At 40.3% G+C, this 12178-nt stretch overlaps 1 protein-coding gene across 9 annotated transcripts in view; it reads right to left on the bottom strand.

Annotated features, from left to right (window-relative positions):
* Positions 1–10729, bottom strand: part of PDLIM3 (PDZ and LIM domain 3) — a 31609-nt gene extending 20880 nt beyond the window's left edge. For 7 of the 9 annotated variants that reach the window (XR_011433304.1, XR_011433305.1, XR_011433302.1 and 4 more), the window contains exons 1-2: positions 10204–10693; positions 1277–1428 (exon numbers count right to left, since the gene is read on the bottom strand). Coding sequence is in view for 3 of the 9 variants with exons in the window: in XM_023630754.2 (XP_023486522.1) it covers positions 1277–1428; positions 10204–10296 (245 nt within the window). In the remaining 6 variants the exon portion in view is untranslated. Of the gene's footprint in view, positions 1–1276; positions 1429–10203 lie in introns of all 9 variants that reach the window. The other 2 variants (XM_023630753.2, XM_023630752.2) reach the window with 1 other exon arrangement.
* Between the last annotated feature and the right edge of the window lie 1449 nt (positions 10730–12178).

Genomic DNA, 12178 nt, shown 5'->3' with positions numbered 1-12178 from the left:
TGGGGAAACTTGGATGGATCATAATTGCCTGGAGGAATGCTATGGGCTGAATGTTCGTGTCCCCCCGAATTCATATGTTCAACCCTAATTCCCAATGTGATGATATTTGGAGGTGGGGCCTTAGGGAGGTAATTAGGGTTAGAAGAAATCATGAGGGTGGGACCCTCATAATGGGATTAATGCCCTTATAAAAAGAGGAAGAAACACAAGATCCCTCTCTCTCTCTCTCTGAGTTGGGAGAAAGTAGGTCTCCAATGCATGTGGTACAGGGTACAGGAGAGGGAGAATCTGGCGCCACACCCCGCAGAGGACCACACAGGCAAAATCCCCAGGTCTCCTCGACTTCCCTCCTAGCCTACCCAGGCCAGCACAGGAGACAATGAGTAATTTGCCAGGTGAATTTGCTGTTGCCATCAAGGAAACGTGCTTTGTCCAGTCCTTCTGATGTAGCTATTGGGACTGTGCGCTCTTGAGGGGCTGTGTGTTTGGCGGGAACACAGGTTATGCACAGACAGGGAAAGAATCAATTTTACCCCATGAAATGACAGATTGGCTGGCTGGCTGTGCCTTCTGTCCCACAGCAGGGAAAACCGTGAATACAATAGTAACAGGATAAACTCACAAACAACCACTATTAAGAAACGTGATTTTCACAATTCAGTTTCACACTAGGGCTCTGATGCCAAAAGATCGGGTTCAATTTCCTAAATTTTTTTTTTTTTTTTGGTGAGAAGTCTCATTATCTAACACACTCATGTGCACGTGCACATGCACTCTCTCACCTCATGAGATTCTTCTGGGCTGAATTCTGTAGAAAACAGCCAATGGCATACAGGATATTAACAACCAATTTTTAACATGATCACATTTTGGCAAGTGGATTCTTTTAGGAGAATCTTTACATTCCATTCCATTCTCTACCACATTTAGAACAGCAGTACAACTAGACATGCTGTTCAGGGCTTATGTGGCCAGTACCTTTAATGATTCTATTTTTATAGTCAATTAACTGGGTTAGTCCAGGAAAAAATATTCTTTTCGCCTTTCATTATTCTGACATTCCAGAGAATTCTTTTTAGACATAGTTTGTTAATAGCTACTGGATCGACTGACTTCAGTGAAGAACAGACCAAAGTGGCTGATATATTAAAAAAGTCAGCCAAAATTCTTGGTCCTGTCATACCCCTTTACACTGGGAGGATGAAATCATTTGTAGCTCTGGTTCAGGTTCTCCTGCAAAACAGATCAAATTTTAACACCATTAATTAAAGGGTACCTGTCAATTTTGAGACACAGTTGGTGTGCTGCTGCTTTAATCCTGTCCTGTGCATCAGCATGAGTCATGGACTCTGTACCAAAGCCATCGATAGCCAGGATGACATCTCCAGGACACAGGTTGGCAGCTGCCGCCTTGCTTCCTGGAGTAATCTGGAAGAAATCATGGCACCATTTAAAAACCAACATTCTGCAATATCTTGAATTTTGTGCCTGACATTTATATTCAAGCTTGGTAACATTTTAAATGTTTCACTGGGCAGGAAATTTTAAATGTAACTTAAAATAATTCTTACTTGGTCAATTGTGTTAGCTCTATTTTCCCATCATGCTAAATAATTTTGTTTCTTACTAACCACATTTCATCTATCATGACATCTCTTTTAGAACATCTTTCATCACTCCCCACTTGAATCATATTTTCTTTCCTTTAAACAAAATAATTTGCTTTTAGTTTTTTTTTTTGTTACCCAGAACTCGCTAATTGGGAATAGAACTTTACTAAATTCAGCGAGCTTTTATATTTGTATTGAAACTGCTTTAGCATCCTCATAAGTTGTGATCTTTAAAATTCACATAAAGGGGCATCTAGGATGTAGAAAGCTGGAAAGAGAATCACTTTTGTGCTAATAAAGGGAAGCCATATAATATACAAACTTATAACTTTTCACGAACTCTTCAGGGAGCTAAAGTTGCAGGGCAAGCAACTAGCCTGGACTCTAAGGAAAGACAGGTGCCTCCAATGAAAGACAAGATGTAAGGGTGGGCTCACTTGTGTCAGAGCACGGAGGAAGATGGGGCCACCATACTAAGAATTCAGCTAAAATTATGAACAAGTTGCTAAAGGCCGAGTGTGAGTTAGCATTGTGAGTTAGCACCGAGAACCCTGGGGACCACAGACACAAGAGAGGATTGCATTCACTCACAGTCTCTTTGGCGTGAATGAAGAATGGATAGAACAAATAGAAAACAACTAACAAGATGGCAGATTTTAATTTAACCTTATCAGTAATTACATTATATGTAAATGATCTAAAAACATATCACCTTCTTTTTGTTTAACAGAGATTGTTCCATTAGGTAAAAAAAAAACAAACCAACATCCAATTTTATGCTGTCTACAAGAAATCCATGTGGGTTCCTTTTTGGGGGGGGGGAATGATATGGGAAATAATATGAGAAAAATGAAAATGGGAAAAAAATGGTTGTTAAATGTTTAAAAAGTGCAAATTTGAAATTACTATTGGGTATTCGGGTAAAGACAACGATTCTTTTGATTGCTATACCTATTCCCAATTTTTCTGGGTAAATCCCAACTATTTACCACTCCCTAATAGTCCTCATCCTGTCTTGCCCTGCCTACTTCTCTAACATCATCTTACCCCATTCCTGTTCCCCCTTGTCCACTGCCCTGTAGCTATTCTGGTCTCCTGTTAGTTCCTCAAACAGGCCAAGCTTGTACACTCTTCAGGGTTTTCCACGCACTGTTATTTTTGCCTGAAATGCTTCTCCCTCTCTTCACCCAGTCGCTCCTTCTCATCCTTTAGGTCTAGGCTTAAATGCCACATTCTCAGAGAGACTTCCCTGAACATCTGAAGTAGCTTCTCCAGCCCCTTCTCCATTGTTCTCCCGCATTATACCCAGTTCCTTTGAAAACAATTTGTACTTTTATATTTGTTTATTTACTTGTGTATTGACTGTCTTCCCAACTAGACTGGAACTTCTTGAGGATGTGTATAATATTATGTATATTCCTGGTGCTTCACTGTGTATGTTCCAGTGTTCAGAATTAATGAATAATTATTGAAAAATGAACAGAAAGGACATATAAATCAGAGCTTATAAAACAAAAAGAGCTAGTCCCTACACACCCAAAGATGGTGGTTATTAATGTCAACCTATCCTTGTTTCGTTTGCAAGTTCCCACTAGCTAAAGCAGAATAATACAAAGGAGTTGACTTAATCCTCAAACTGCTCCAGGAATAAACTAGATTGTTCCTAATGCTTTACTTGAGGATCAATCATTCATTCATTTTTTTTTCTCTATTTGCTTAATCTAGCTATTGATCCTATTTAACTTTGTGGCCCTAAGGGAGAGCCAAGATTCATCTAAATGAATAAAAGTGCCAAAATAATAAATTCTCATGTGTCCTAGCTCTTCAGTCTCATCACTAAAATGTTTAGTGTGCTCACTTTCTTTCTGTAATCATCTCACTGTAGCAATCGTGATCATTTTCCAGCAGGAACAGTTGATAGGGGCTGGGTGAAGCGACTGGGGATTATCATATCTCAGCCTTTGGGAAGCACTGCATAGCTGTTTTCCATTTAGACGGTCTCCCAGACCCAGAACTGTTAGAAGAATAAAAGTTTCCATTCCCCACGTGACTTGTAGGGATAAAAATAATCTTAAACTTTTAATTTTCTCTAGCTATAGTTCATCAAAATCAGTACTATTTTTAAATCTCTAAGGCCACAATACTTTTCTTTGAGTAAGAACATGAGAAAGCACGGCTCAGTGTGTTTGCTTTTAAAGTCTCACTTAGCTTTCTAATACACTTAAATAGGTTTCAGTTATATAACACTTAATCTTGATTTAGAAAAGCCTACCAATATTTTTTAGCTCTGGTTAGGATAAGTGGAAGGTAGGGTTGTGTGTGTATCCTTCTATGTGAATTTTAAACAGAGACATCTGGTTGGCTGAACTTAGATACCAAATATTACTAAATTTTATTACCAGTAATAATATGGAAGTTAATAATGCCATCTTATATTTACCCAAAATATTACATTTGCAAAGCTTTTCCTAATAACCTGGACCATTGCAACAGCTCTCAGACAGGCTAGACAAAGAAGATTAGTTTTATTTTTCAGAGGAAGAGAAGTGTCTAAGTAACCTGTGGCTTTGTACTAAGTTGGGAGCAGCTGTACACCCTTGTCATCAGCTGTTTCAGAAGTCAAGTAGGATAGGAGTTGATAGTGCTGGCCAGAACCCACTTCTGGCTTTGCATTCAACCTGGTAACTGATGTCCTGGGACCTCCAAGGAGGGAGTTGATAAGAAGGAAAAGAGTATGTAGAGAGAGAAGGAGAAAACACAGTCCCTTCACTTCTTCCTAATTCTCAAGTTCAGCTAAGCTAGTGATTAGAAAATGACCACTAAATTGGCCTGGTTTTAGTAAGTTAAACTGTTTTTCATAAGAATCAATTATTTCCCAGCATTACTTTATTACTATATTATTGCTCACAGTTTATTATTAATATGAAGTCCCAAATTAAGAGATGAGAGAGAGAAAATGAGGCAAAGGGTTTTTCAATGGATTATTCTTCAGGTTCATTAGGGTCTCAAATATGAAAAACATTAGAGAGATCATTGGAAATAGTACTGCCGTCAATCACTTCACACATGTTTTCAAACTTGTCTGATTAGGAGAATCACCTGGGGTCCTGGCTGAGCATAAGGACTCTGATCCCCTCCAGATGCCTGGAATCACGAATCAGAGGCTCTAGGAGAGGACCTGGGGAATTTGTGTTTTTCCAAGTGCCTCAGATGATTTCTACTATTTACATCGACCTATTGCTTGGGTCCATTTGCAAAAAACTAATTTAAAACACAGATAAAGCATCTAGAATGTTCTATTTACTGTGGGAAGCATGAGGATTTCGAAATCCAAGATATGAGCCTGATGGGATTTTTATGTTAAGAATGACAAATGATTGAAATAGTTATGGAGCAAGATAATATATACTGTGGGGAGTGGATCAACATAGGGAGAAGCGCCACTGATCTGTTGTTCTCCGTTGCCTACAAATAAACTCCAGTCCCTTACCTGGCATCTAAAACTCCTCTAGCGCCTGGCTGCCATCTACATTCTTAGAGCTATACCCCACACCAGTTAAGTCAGAATCTCTGCAAGTGGTACCCAGGCATGGATATTTTCAAAAGTTATCCAGGTAAGTCTAATGTGCACCGGGGTTGAGGACAGTTATGGTATTGTTGTTATTATTGGAAGTGTATTATTGTTGAGAACTGTTATCTCAATTCTCAAGATAATCTTTTAAGATGAGAAAACTGGTGCTCATAAAGTATAAGAAACTTGCTCAGGGTCACACATCCAGTGACCAATCTGAAATTCCTATCTGGGTCTGTCCAACTTTATAACTCAAGCTCTTCCACTATCCCACAATGCCACTCCTGCAGATATTCTCTCTCCTGGATTCCTCCTATCTCTTTCGCTATACTTTTCTCCAGGAATACGGGGCAAGTTGTATGATGGTAGTTTATGCACACGTCCCTTCCCTTCTACTGATATACGAGCTTCTTAGGGAGTAGAAACCCATTACATTATAATCGTATCCTCTACAGCACCTTCCACATACAATACATTCTGCACTTAATAGATGTTTGTGGGATGTATGAATGTTATGAACATATGAACCAGCACTTCCATGTAGACACATCTTTTTAGTAGAACAAAATTAAATAGGTTTTTATTCACTCAACCTTCCTACTACACTTGAATCCTGGAAAAGGATGGCATTCAACTGTAAACATTTCTTTCTAAAAGTTCACATTTCAAATATAGTTTATATTAAAGTAATATACTCTTCTATGTTAAGGCCTGCAAAACTTAAGCATACACTAACATTCTCTATGTTGGTACTCAAGTCCACATAGATCTCGGTTACAGTGATGTTGATCCTGGGTGTGTTCTGAATAGGAAGGGAAGCGGGGAAGAGGAATTGAGGGGGAAAGGACCTACTGGCCTTGGATGTGTACAATAATTTTACATCATGGACATGAAAGAACCTTGAGCTTTATTCCAAATTGGACCATTTGTGCAAACAAACCATCTGTAACTTGGCTCTGATAGTAGCTCCACCTTCTGGGTGGTCCAAAAACTTAAGAAAGAAACTCCTTAGAACTTTCTTGCCAGAAAAAGAAAAGCTGCTCACTTAGAGATGTGAACCTTAAATTTATTCTGTGAAATGCTTAGGCAAGTTATATATGGTGTTGCAGTAACAACCCCCTTCCCCAAACTGAGCATCCACAACTTAAATTTATACTGCACAAAACATAGCACACCTATTGCCTAGAAACTGTTTCCTACAAATTGTATCACAACCAATTGCTAAAATTTTTTGAGAATGTCTGGTGTTTGATTTACCCTACTTCTGATGTTTTTTATGACACAAAATTTCACCTGGCTGATTAATTGGACTGTAAACAATTATGAGGCAGGGACCCCTTGTCCTAATTTTGTGAGTTGTAATTTCAATTGATGGAGAGAGTTACGTTTGCAAACCCTCCTCCCAATTCTGGGGGAGGGGAGGACCACTGTCGAGGAGCATTGCTGTATTCTGCATTTGTAGAGTGTAAGGCGGGGGGGGGGGGGGGGGGGGGCGGGGCGGGTATTTGTTATAGGAGGATAAAAATTGATTTAATTGACTTGAGGAATACATCTCATTTATGGGAATTTTTGTGGCATTAAGTGCAGGCATTGATATTTCAATTCATTGCATACTTAAGAACTTATCAAAAACAGACAAATCAATTAACAATAACACAGTTGTAATTTTTCTATATTGTGGAATATTTTTGAGTACACAATCTCTACCTATTTATGATAAAGTCATATAAAAAGTGAACAATCATCCATATTGTGTCTATATTTATTCTATAACATACATGATGTAAAAGCCACCGTGCTCAGCACTGAGTAGCCCCCAAATTTGAACATTCCTGCCCTCAGGGAGCATGCGATTTATAGGATATAGATGTACTCAAACATCTGTGGTACAAGGCATGCTATAAGGAGAGGTTGTCAGTCAAAAGCTATGATAATCAAATGGATGAAATGCTTATTACTGGAAGAAGCCTACCAGAGTGGTATTTGAATGGGTTTCCACAGGCATAGAGGACAGTGGGGTGGGGTGGGGAAGAGAATTGTGGAGAAAAATGATAGTAGGAGCAAAGATATGTTAGAGAAATCGTAAGTAGTCCAGAATAGTGGCACCACTGCCTACTGACAGAGTGAGAGGAGGAAAGGGAGAGGGAAGGTAGAGAGAGGGAGGAAATGAAGTTGGAAACTTGAGTTGGGATAGAGGGTGAAAGCCATGAATGTGTGCAAAGACCACACATTTTATTCTCTGTAAACTGGTGATGCCATTGAAAGATTTTTAAGAATGGAGAAGACAGGAGTAATCTTGCATTTCCCAAAGGTGGCTGGTAAGAACATGCAGGGTAATTTGGAGAGGGGAGACAAACAGCTGGGTGTGAAGTTATGAAATGTTGAATAGGGACAGTGGTGGGAAAAAAAGGAAAGTGGTAGATCTCAAAGATGTAGAATCAATATGACCAGGCGATGAATTGGATGGCACAAAACACTGTCTGGAAATATCTGTACAACAAGCAGACTTTTTCACATGTGTGGACTTCAGAAGGTAGGTTTCGGAGGCAGGTAGACCTGGCATCAGATTCTGTCCCACCACTTGTGATCGTTGGCAGGTTAATGACACTCTTAAACCTCATTCTCCTCATTTGCCAAAAGGGGTATTATTACTACTCCTCTCACAGGATTATTGTGAGATTTAAGTGAGCTGGTGCATATAAGGGGCTTAGAAGAGTGTATGGCAAACAGAGAGTGTAATAACACATATACAACCTTTTCACATAATATAAAAATTATGAAAGTAATGGAATAATTCTACTACCTAACTCCGACGCTCATTTTTTTGTGTAATATCATCTAGTCTTTTTCCAAATGACTTTTAGTATTCTTTTTTTTAAAAAAAGATTTTATTTTTTCCTTTTTCTCCCCAAAGCCCCCCGTACATAGTTGTATATTCTTCGTTGTGGGTCCTTCTAGATGTGGTATGTGGGATGCTGCCTCAGCGTGGTCTGATGAGCAGTGCCATGTCCGCGCCCAGGATTCGAACCAACGAAACACTGGGCCGCCTGCAGCGGAGTGTGCGAACTTAACCACTCGGCCACGGGGCCAGCCCCTGACTTTTAGTATTCTTACAATTTCAGTGGAAATAGTCTCAATTAGGTGTTCACTAAAGCAAAAGAGTTCAATTCAGTATGCTTTTATTTATTCAACAAGAATCTACCATGTGCATGATTTCGGGGACACTTGGAAAACAAAACAGTTTAATGTGCTCTCCTTGAGTTAAATTAATTGTAGAGAAAAGGCGAAGTCAAATGAAACAATCATATATAGTTGTGCACTGTTGTTGAGCCAAGTGGCAACATGAGTGATACAAATTAGTTATGAGTTAAATATTCAAACAAGAATGGGTTTCCCAAATAATAACCCATTCTATCAAATACAGTCACCAATAGCTCCTGCAGTCTCATTCCAAAATGGAAGCACCACTTTAAAATAACATTGGTTATAATGTCAGCAACTCAACACTTCAAACATAAGATTAATCACATTGACATGTTACATAATAGTAGCAAGATATTTCTTTTACAAATCATTTAAAGGATTTTTTGTGACAAGATTATTTCTTTAGGATTTAAGATAAATATGATTTATCCTTTGTTAGGGTTCAAGAGCTTATTTCATTTAATATAAACAAATGAAAACTATACTTCAGGAACCTTAAAAATATTTCTTAGTAGAGATAATGGAAACTGTTTTCTTTGGTAAAGCCATAAAAGGCATTGCTTGGCCCAGATGACTGAATCATTTTCTGCTTAATTTACTCAGGAACATTTTGGGGGGTATGTTAGGTTTTCATGTCTCCTACAAAAACACATGTCAGATGTGTTTATACGTTTTTGAAAAGTGTAAAACAAAGCTTGTAGTCTTCCATGGTATGTGTCTGTATGATATGTTTTGATACATTTTAAAAAGACTTTAGTTCCCAAATCTCATAGATGTATAAGTAGAACAGAATTTAAAAAGAATTGCTTTGTCAGAAATCTATGTGAGTAAATCAGATTACAAAGAATACATTTCTAAAATACAGTATAAGCAGTAAGGAAGAAAAGAAAGTATAATAAAACTATAATATTCTGAAAGTTTATGCTTTTAAATTAGGTTTCATATGCTTTTTATGCGATAATTGAAATAATAACAATAATTTTCTATTAAGACAAACACGTGTTAGAAAAAAAAATCAACTAGACCAACTAGAAATTTATTGACCAGACAGAAATCCTGAAGTTTCCTTTTCCTTCTTTTTCTAATTAGACAATACTCTGGGGGATATTAAGTAAAAAAAGCTTGACTTTGATAATAAAGCATTATTTTCAGAGTTAGGCTGGTGGTGACGTTTTCCATCAGGCAAACTAAACCATCTGACACGTTTTCTTTGTAGTTTGAGTTATAGGTGATAATTCCTAAGTTCTCAGCTTTGGAAAATATTTATTCAAAATGCCTGGAAACCTAGGAATACCGATTAGTAGTATTTTCCCTGTCTCGGCTGATACGAGCGGTTCCAACTTGGCCGACCCAGGTTGGGCTCTGCGAACAGCGCCCTGCTGAAGTTTTCATCCAGACAAGAAAAGCGGTTAGATGCGTGTCTAGCTCCAAGAAACAATCGCCTCGCCTCTGCTTGAGGACCCACTCTCCTGCGTTACTGAGAGGGCACCGGGGGTGGAGGGCGAGAAGGCACCCGGTCCTGGCAGCCTCGGCTTCTCTGAGCCCAGGGAAATCACGCAGTCCGTTCACCTGTCCTCGGAAAGTTGCTGGGGACCAAAAGGATGCCGAGAGACCACTGGAGCTGACTTGGTTAAATCTCTAAGCTGCTCTGCATCCTCCAAACCTGTTTGCGAAGTTGCTTCTGCCCCTCGAACTGTGAGCCCCAAGCTGAGGACCCACCCAGCGCACCCGGGCTCACTGACCACTCTCCGCCGCTCCAAGGGGACCCGCCAAAAGCCAAAGTCCCCAACTTTTAGCAAAAGAATGGAAAACACCTACCCTGGTGATGACCAAAGGCTGGTTGAAGTCTATGCCCCCAGAGAGTCTGAAGCCCCAGGGCGCGGGGCCCGGGAGGATCACGTTCTGGGGCATGGTGTCTCCTGGCGCGGCCTTCCTCGGGCGGGGGCGCCTTGGCTCCCAGGGACTGGGGCGCAGCGAGGGGCGGCCCTGCCCACGGCGAGTGTCCCCGAGTGGGACAGCCCACTCCGCTCCCGGGGCAGTGTCCTCGCCTGGACTGTGGCCCAGGAGCTTTATCCCTTCTCCCGAGTGACGTCACTGGCCTACTCTCCTCCCCGCCCCCTCCCACCAAGGAGAGCTCCAACTTTGGAAGAAAGAGACGCGCCAGACCCGCCGGAGTTCACGGCCGCGCACTGGCCGGGGGCAGCGTCCCAGACCCTCCGGGCGCGCGCTGGAGGAGGCTTCGGGTTACAACTTCCATCACCTTCTTAAAGTAACACCTGTCCTCCTGTTTATCTTCTCCTTGGAGGTCAGCAGTGCGCTTCGTTCGAAGTTAAAAACAAACCACAGCCTCTGTGCTTTCAATTGAAATAAAACGCAAGCACCATTAACGTAATTATTTCGCAATTTTGAGTGCGATAATATTTACTTACCAGCTGTGTGACCTTGGTTAAGTTACTTAACGTCCTTAAGCCTCAGTTTTTTCATCTGTAAAAGAGGGATAATAATTGTACTTACCTCGTAGGGTTACCATGAAAATTGTACCTCTGCACAGTGAAATACCATGAAAATGGGCTGCGTCTGCACAGTGCCTGGCATAGCATAAGCGCTCAATAAATATTAAGCATTTGTGCAATTAAGTACATATAGTAATATATATTTATGGGTATACATAATATACTTAATTACATAAACAAATATATTCAAAATTTATTTTTTAAAAACGAAGAAATCTGAGTGAAATTGTTATACAAACATACACCCAATCTAACGAACCATTAAAAGTACATATGAACAGATGGTTAACCAATATACTCAAAATATAGTTTAATTTTGATTGGAGCAATTGTCACCTCCCTCAAATTCAGTCTCTAAACTTGTGTTTTTGACACATCAGAGGCAAGTGTAACAAACGTAGGAGTGGAGACTGCCCCCTGTGGACGCTGCAGCCAGTGTGAGGATGCTGAGTGGAGTGTGAGTAAGATGGACTGAGAGGCACCCCAAACCAGATGAAATAGCATAGAGGAAAAGGAGGGGGACGAGTATTCATTGAGCATCTCCACGGTCCCGGTGCTGTCACCATTGCTTCAGGCCTGTGATCTTCATTCTCATGACAAGTCCATCAGATTGCTGCTATTATTCCCCTTTTTTTTCAGATAAGGAAACCCTTTCTTAGAAGTGGAATTACTTGCATAAGATCATGCAGTTAATAAGTGGTAGGATTGAGATCACAAACCCAGGTCTGCTTGGTGAAGGTATAAAGATCAGGAGAGTGTGGGGAGGGTACTGTTGTAGTGTCAATGTGGAATCAAGTATTTTCGGTGTTATACTCCAGAATGTTCTGATTCCCAATGAGTGAGGGAAGAAGGAAGGGAGAGAAGTATGAAATGCTTTAAAAACCTAAAAGTGAGGGTCTTGGACTTAATGCCCAACATGATAGGGCCATATCGGTCCAGGAGAGCAGAGCTGCCGTATGCTTTCAATAAAGTAGTCTGACTGGAAGTGGTTTTAAGACTGATAGAGAAAAGAGAAAAGAGATTCAGGAAGCTGTAAGCAAAGCAAGTGGACCAGCCTGGGGACAGTGTTAAATCACAAACCCAGGATTGATACTACTTTGCTCACGGTCGTGGATGACGTAAAAGTCCCAGAGGATAGGTGTTTTCCAGTGCCCCACCTATGTTGGGTTATCAGGGAAATAATCATAATATATTCTTGTTGATTTTGCCTATTTGGGCTGGCTATTTTGTGCAAAGCACATTTCCTCTCAGTCACTGGTACACGCACACACACTCCCCCC

The sequence above is a fragment of the Equus caballus genome, chromosome 27 (genome assembly GCF_041296265.1).
Source record: "Equus caballus isolate H_3958 breed thoroughbred chromosome 27, TB-T2T, whole genome shotgun sequence".
NCBI lineage: Eukaryota > Metazoa > Chordata > Mammalia > Perissodactyla > Equidae > Equus > Equus caballus.
This window is presented reverse-complemented; position numbering and strand designations above follow the sequence as displayed.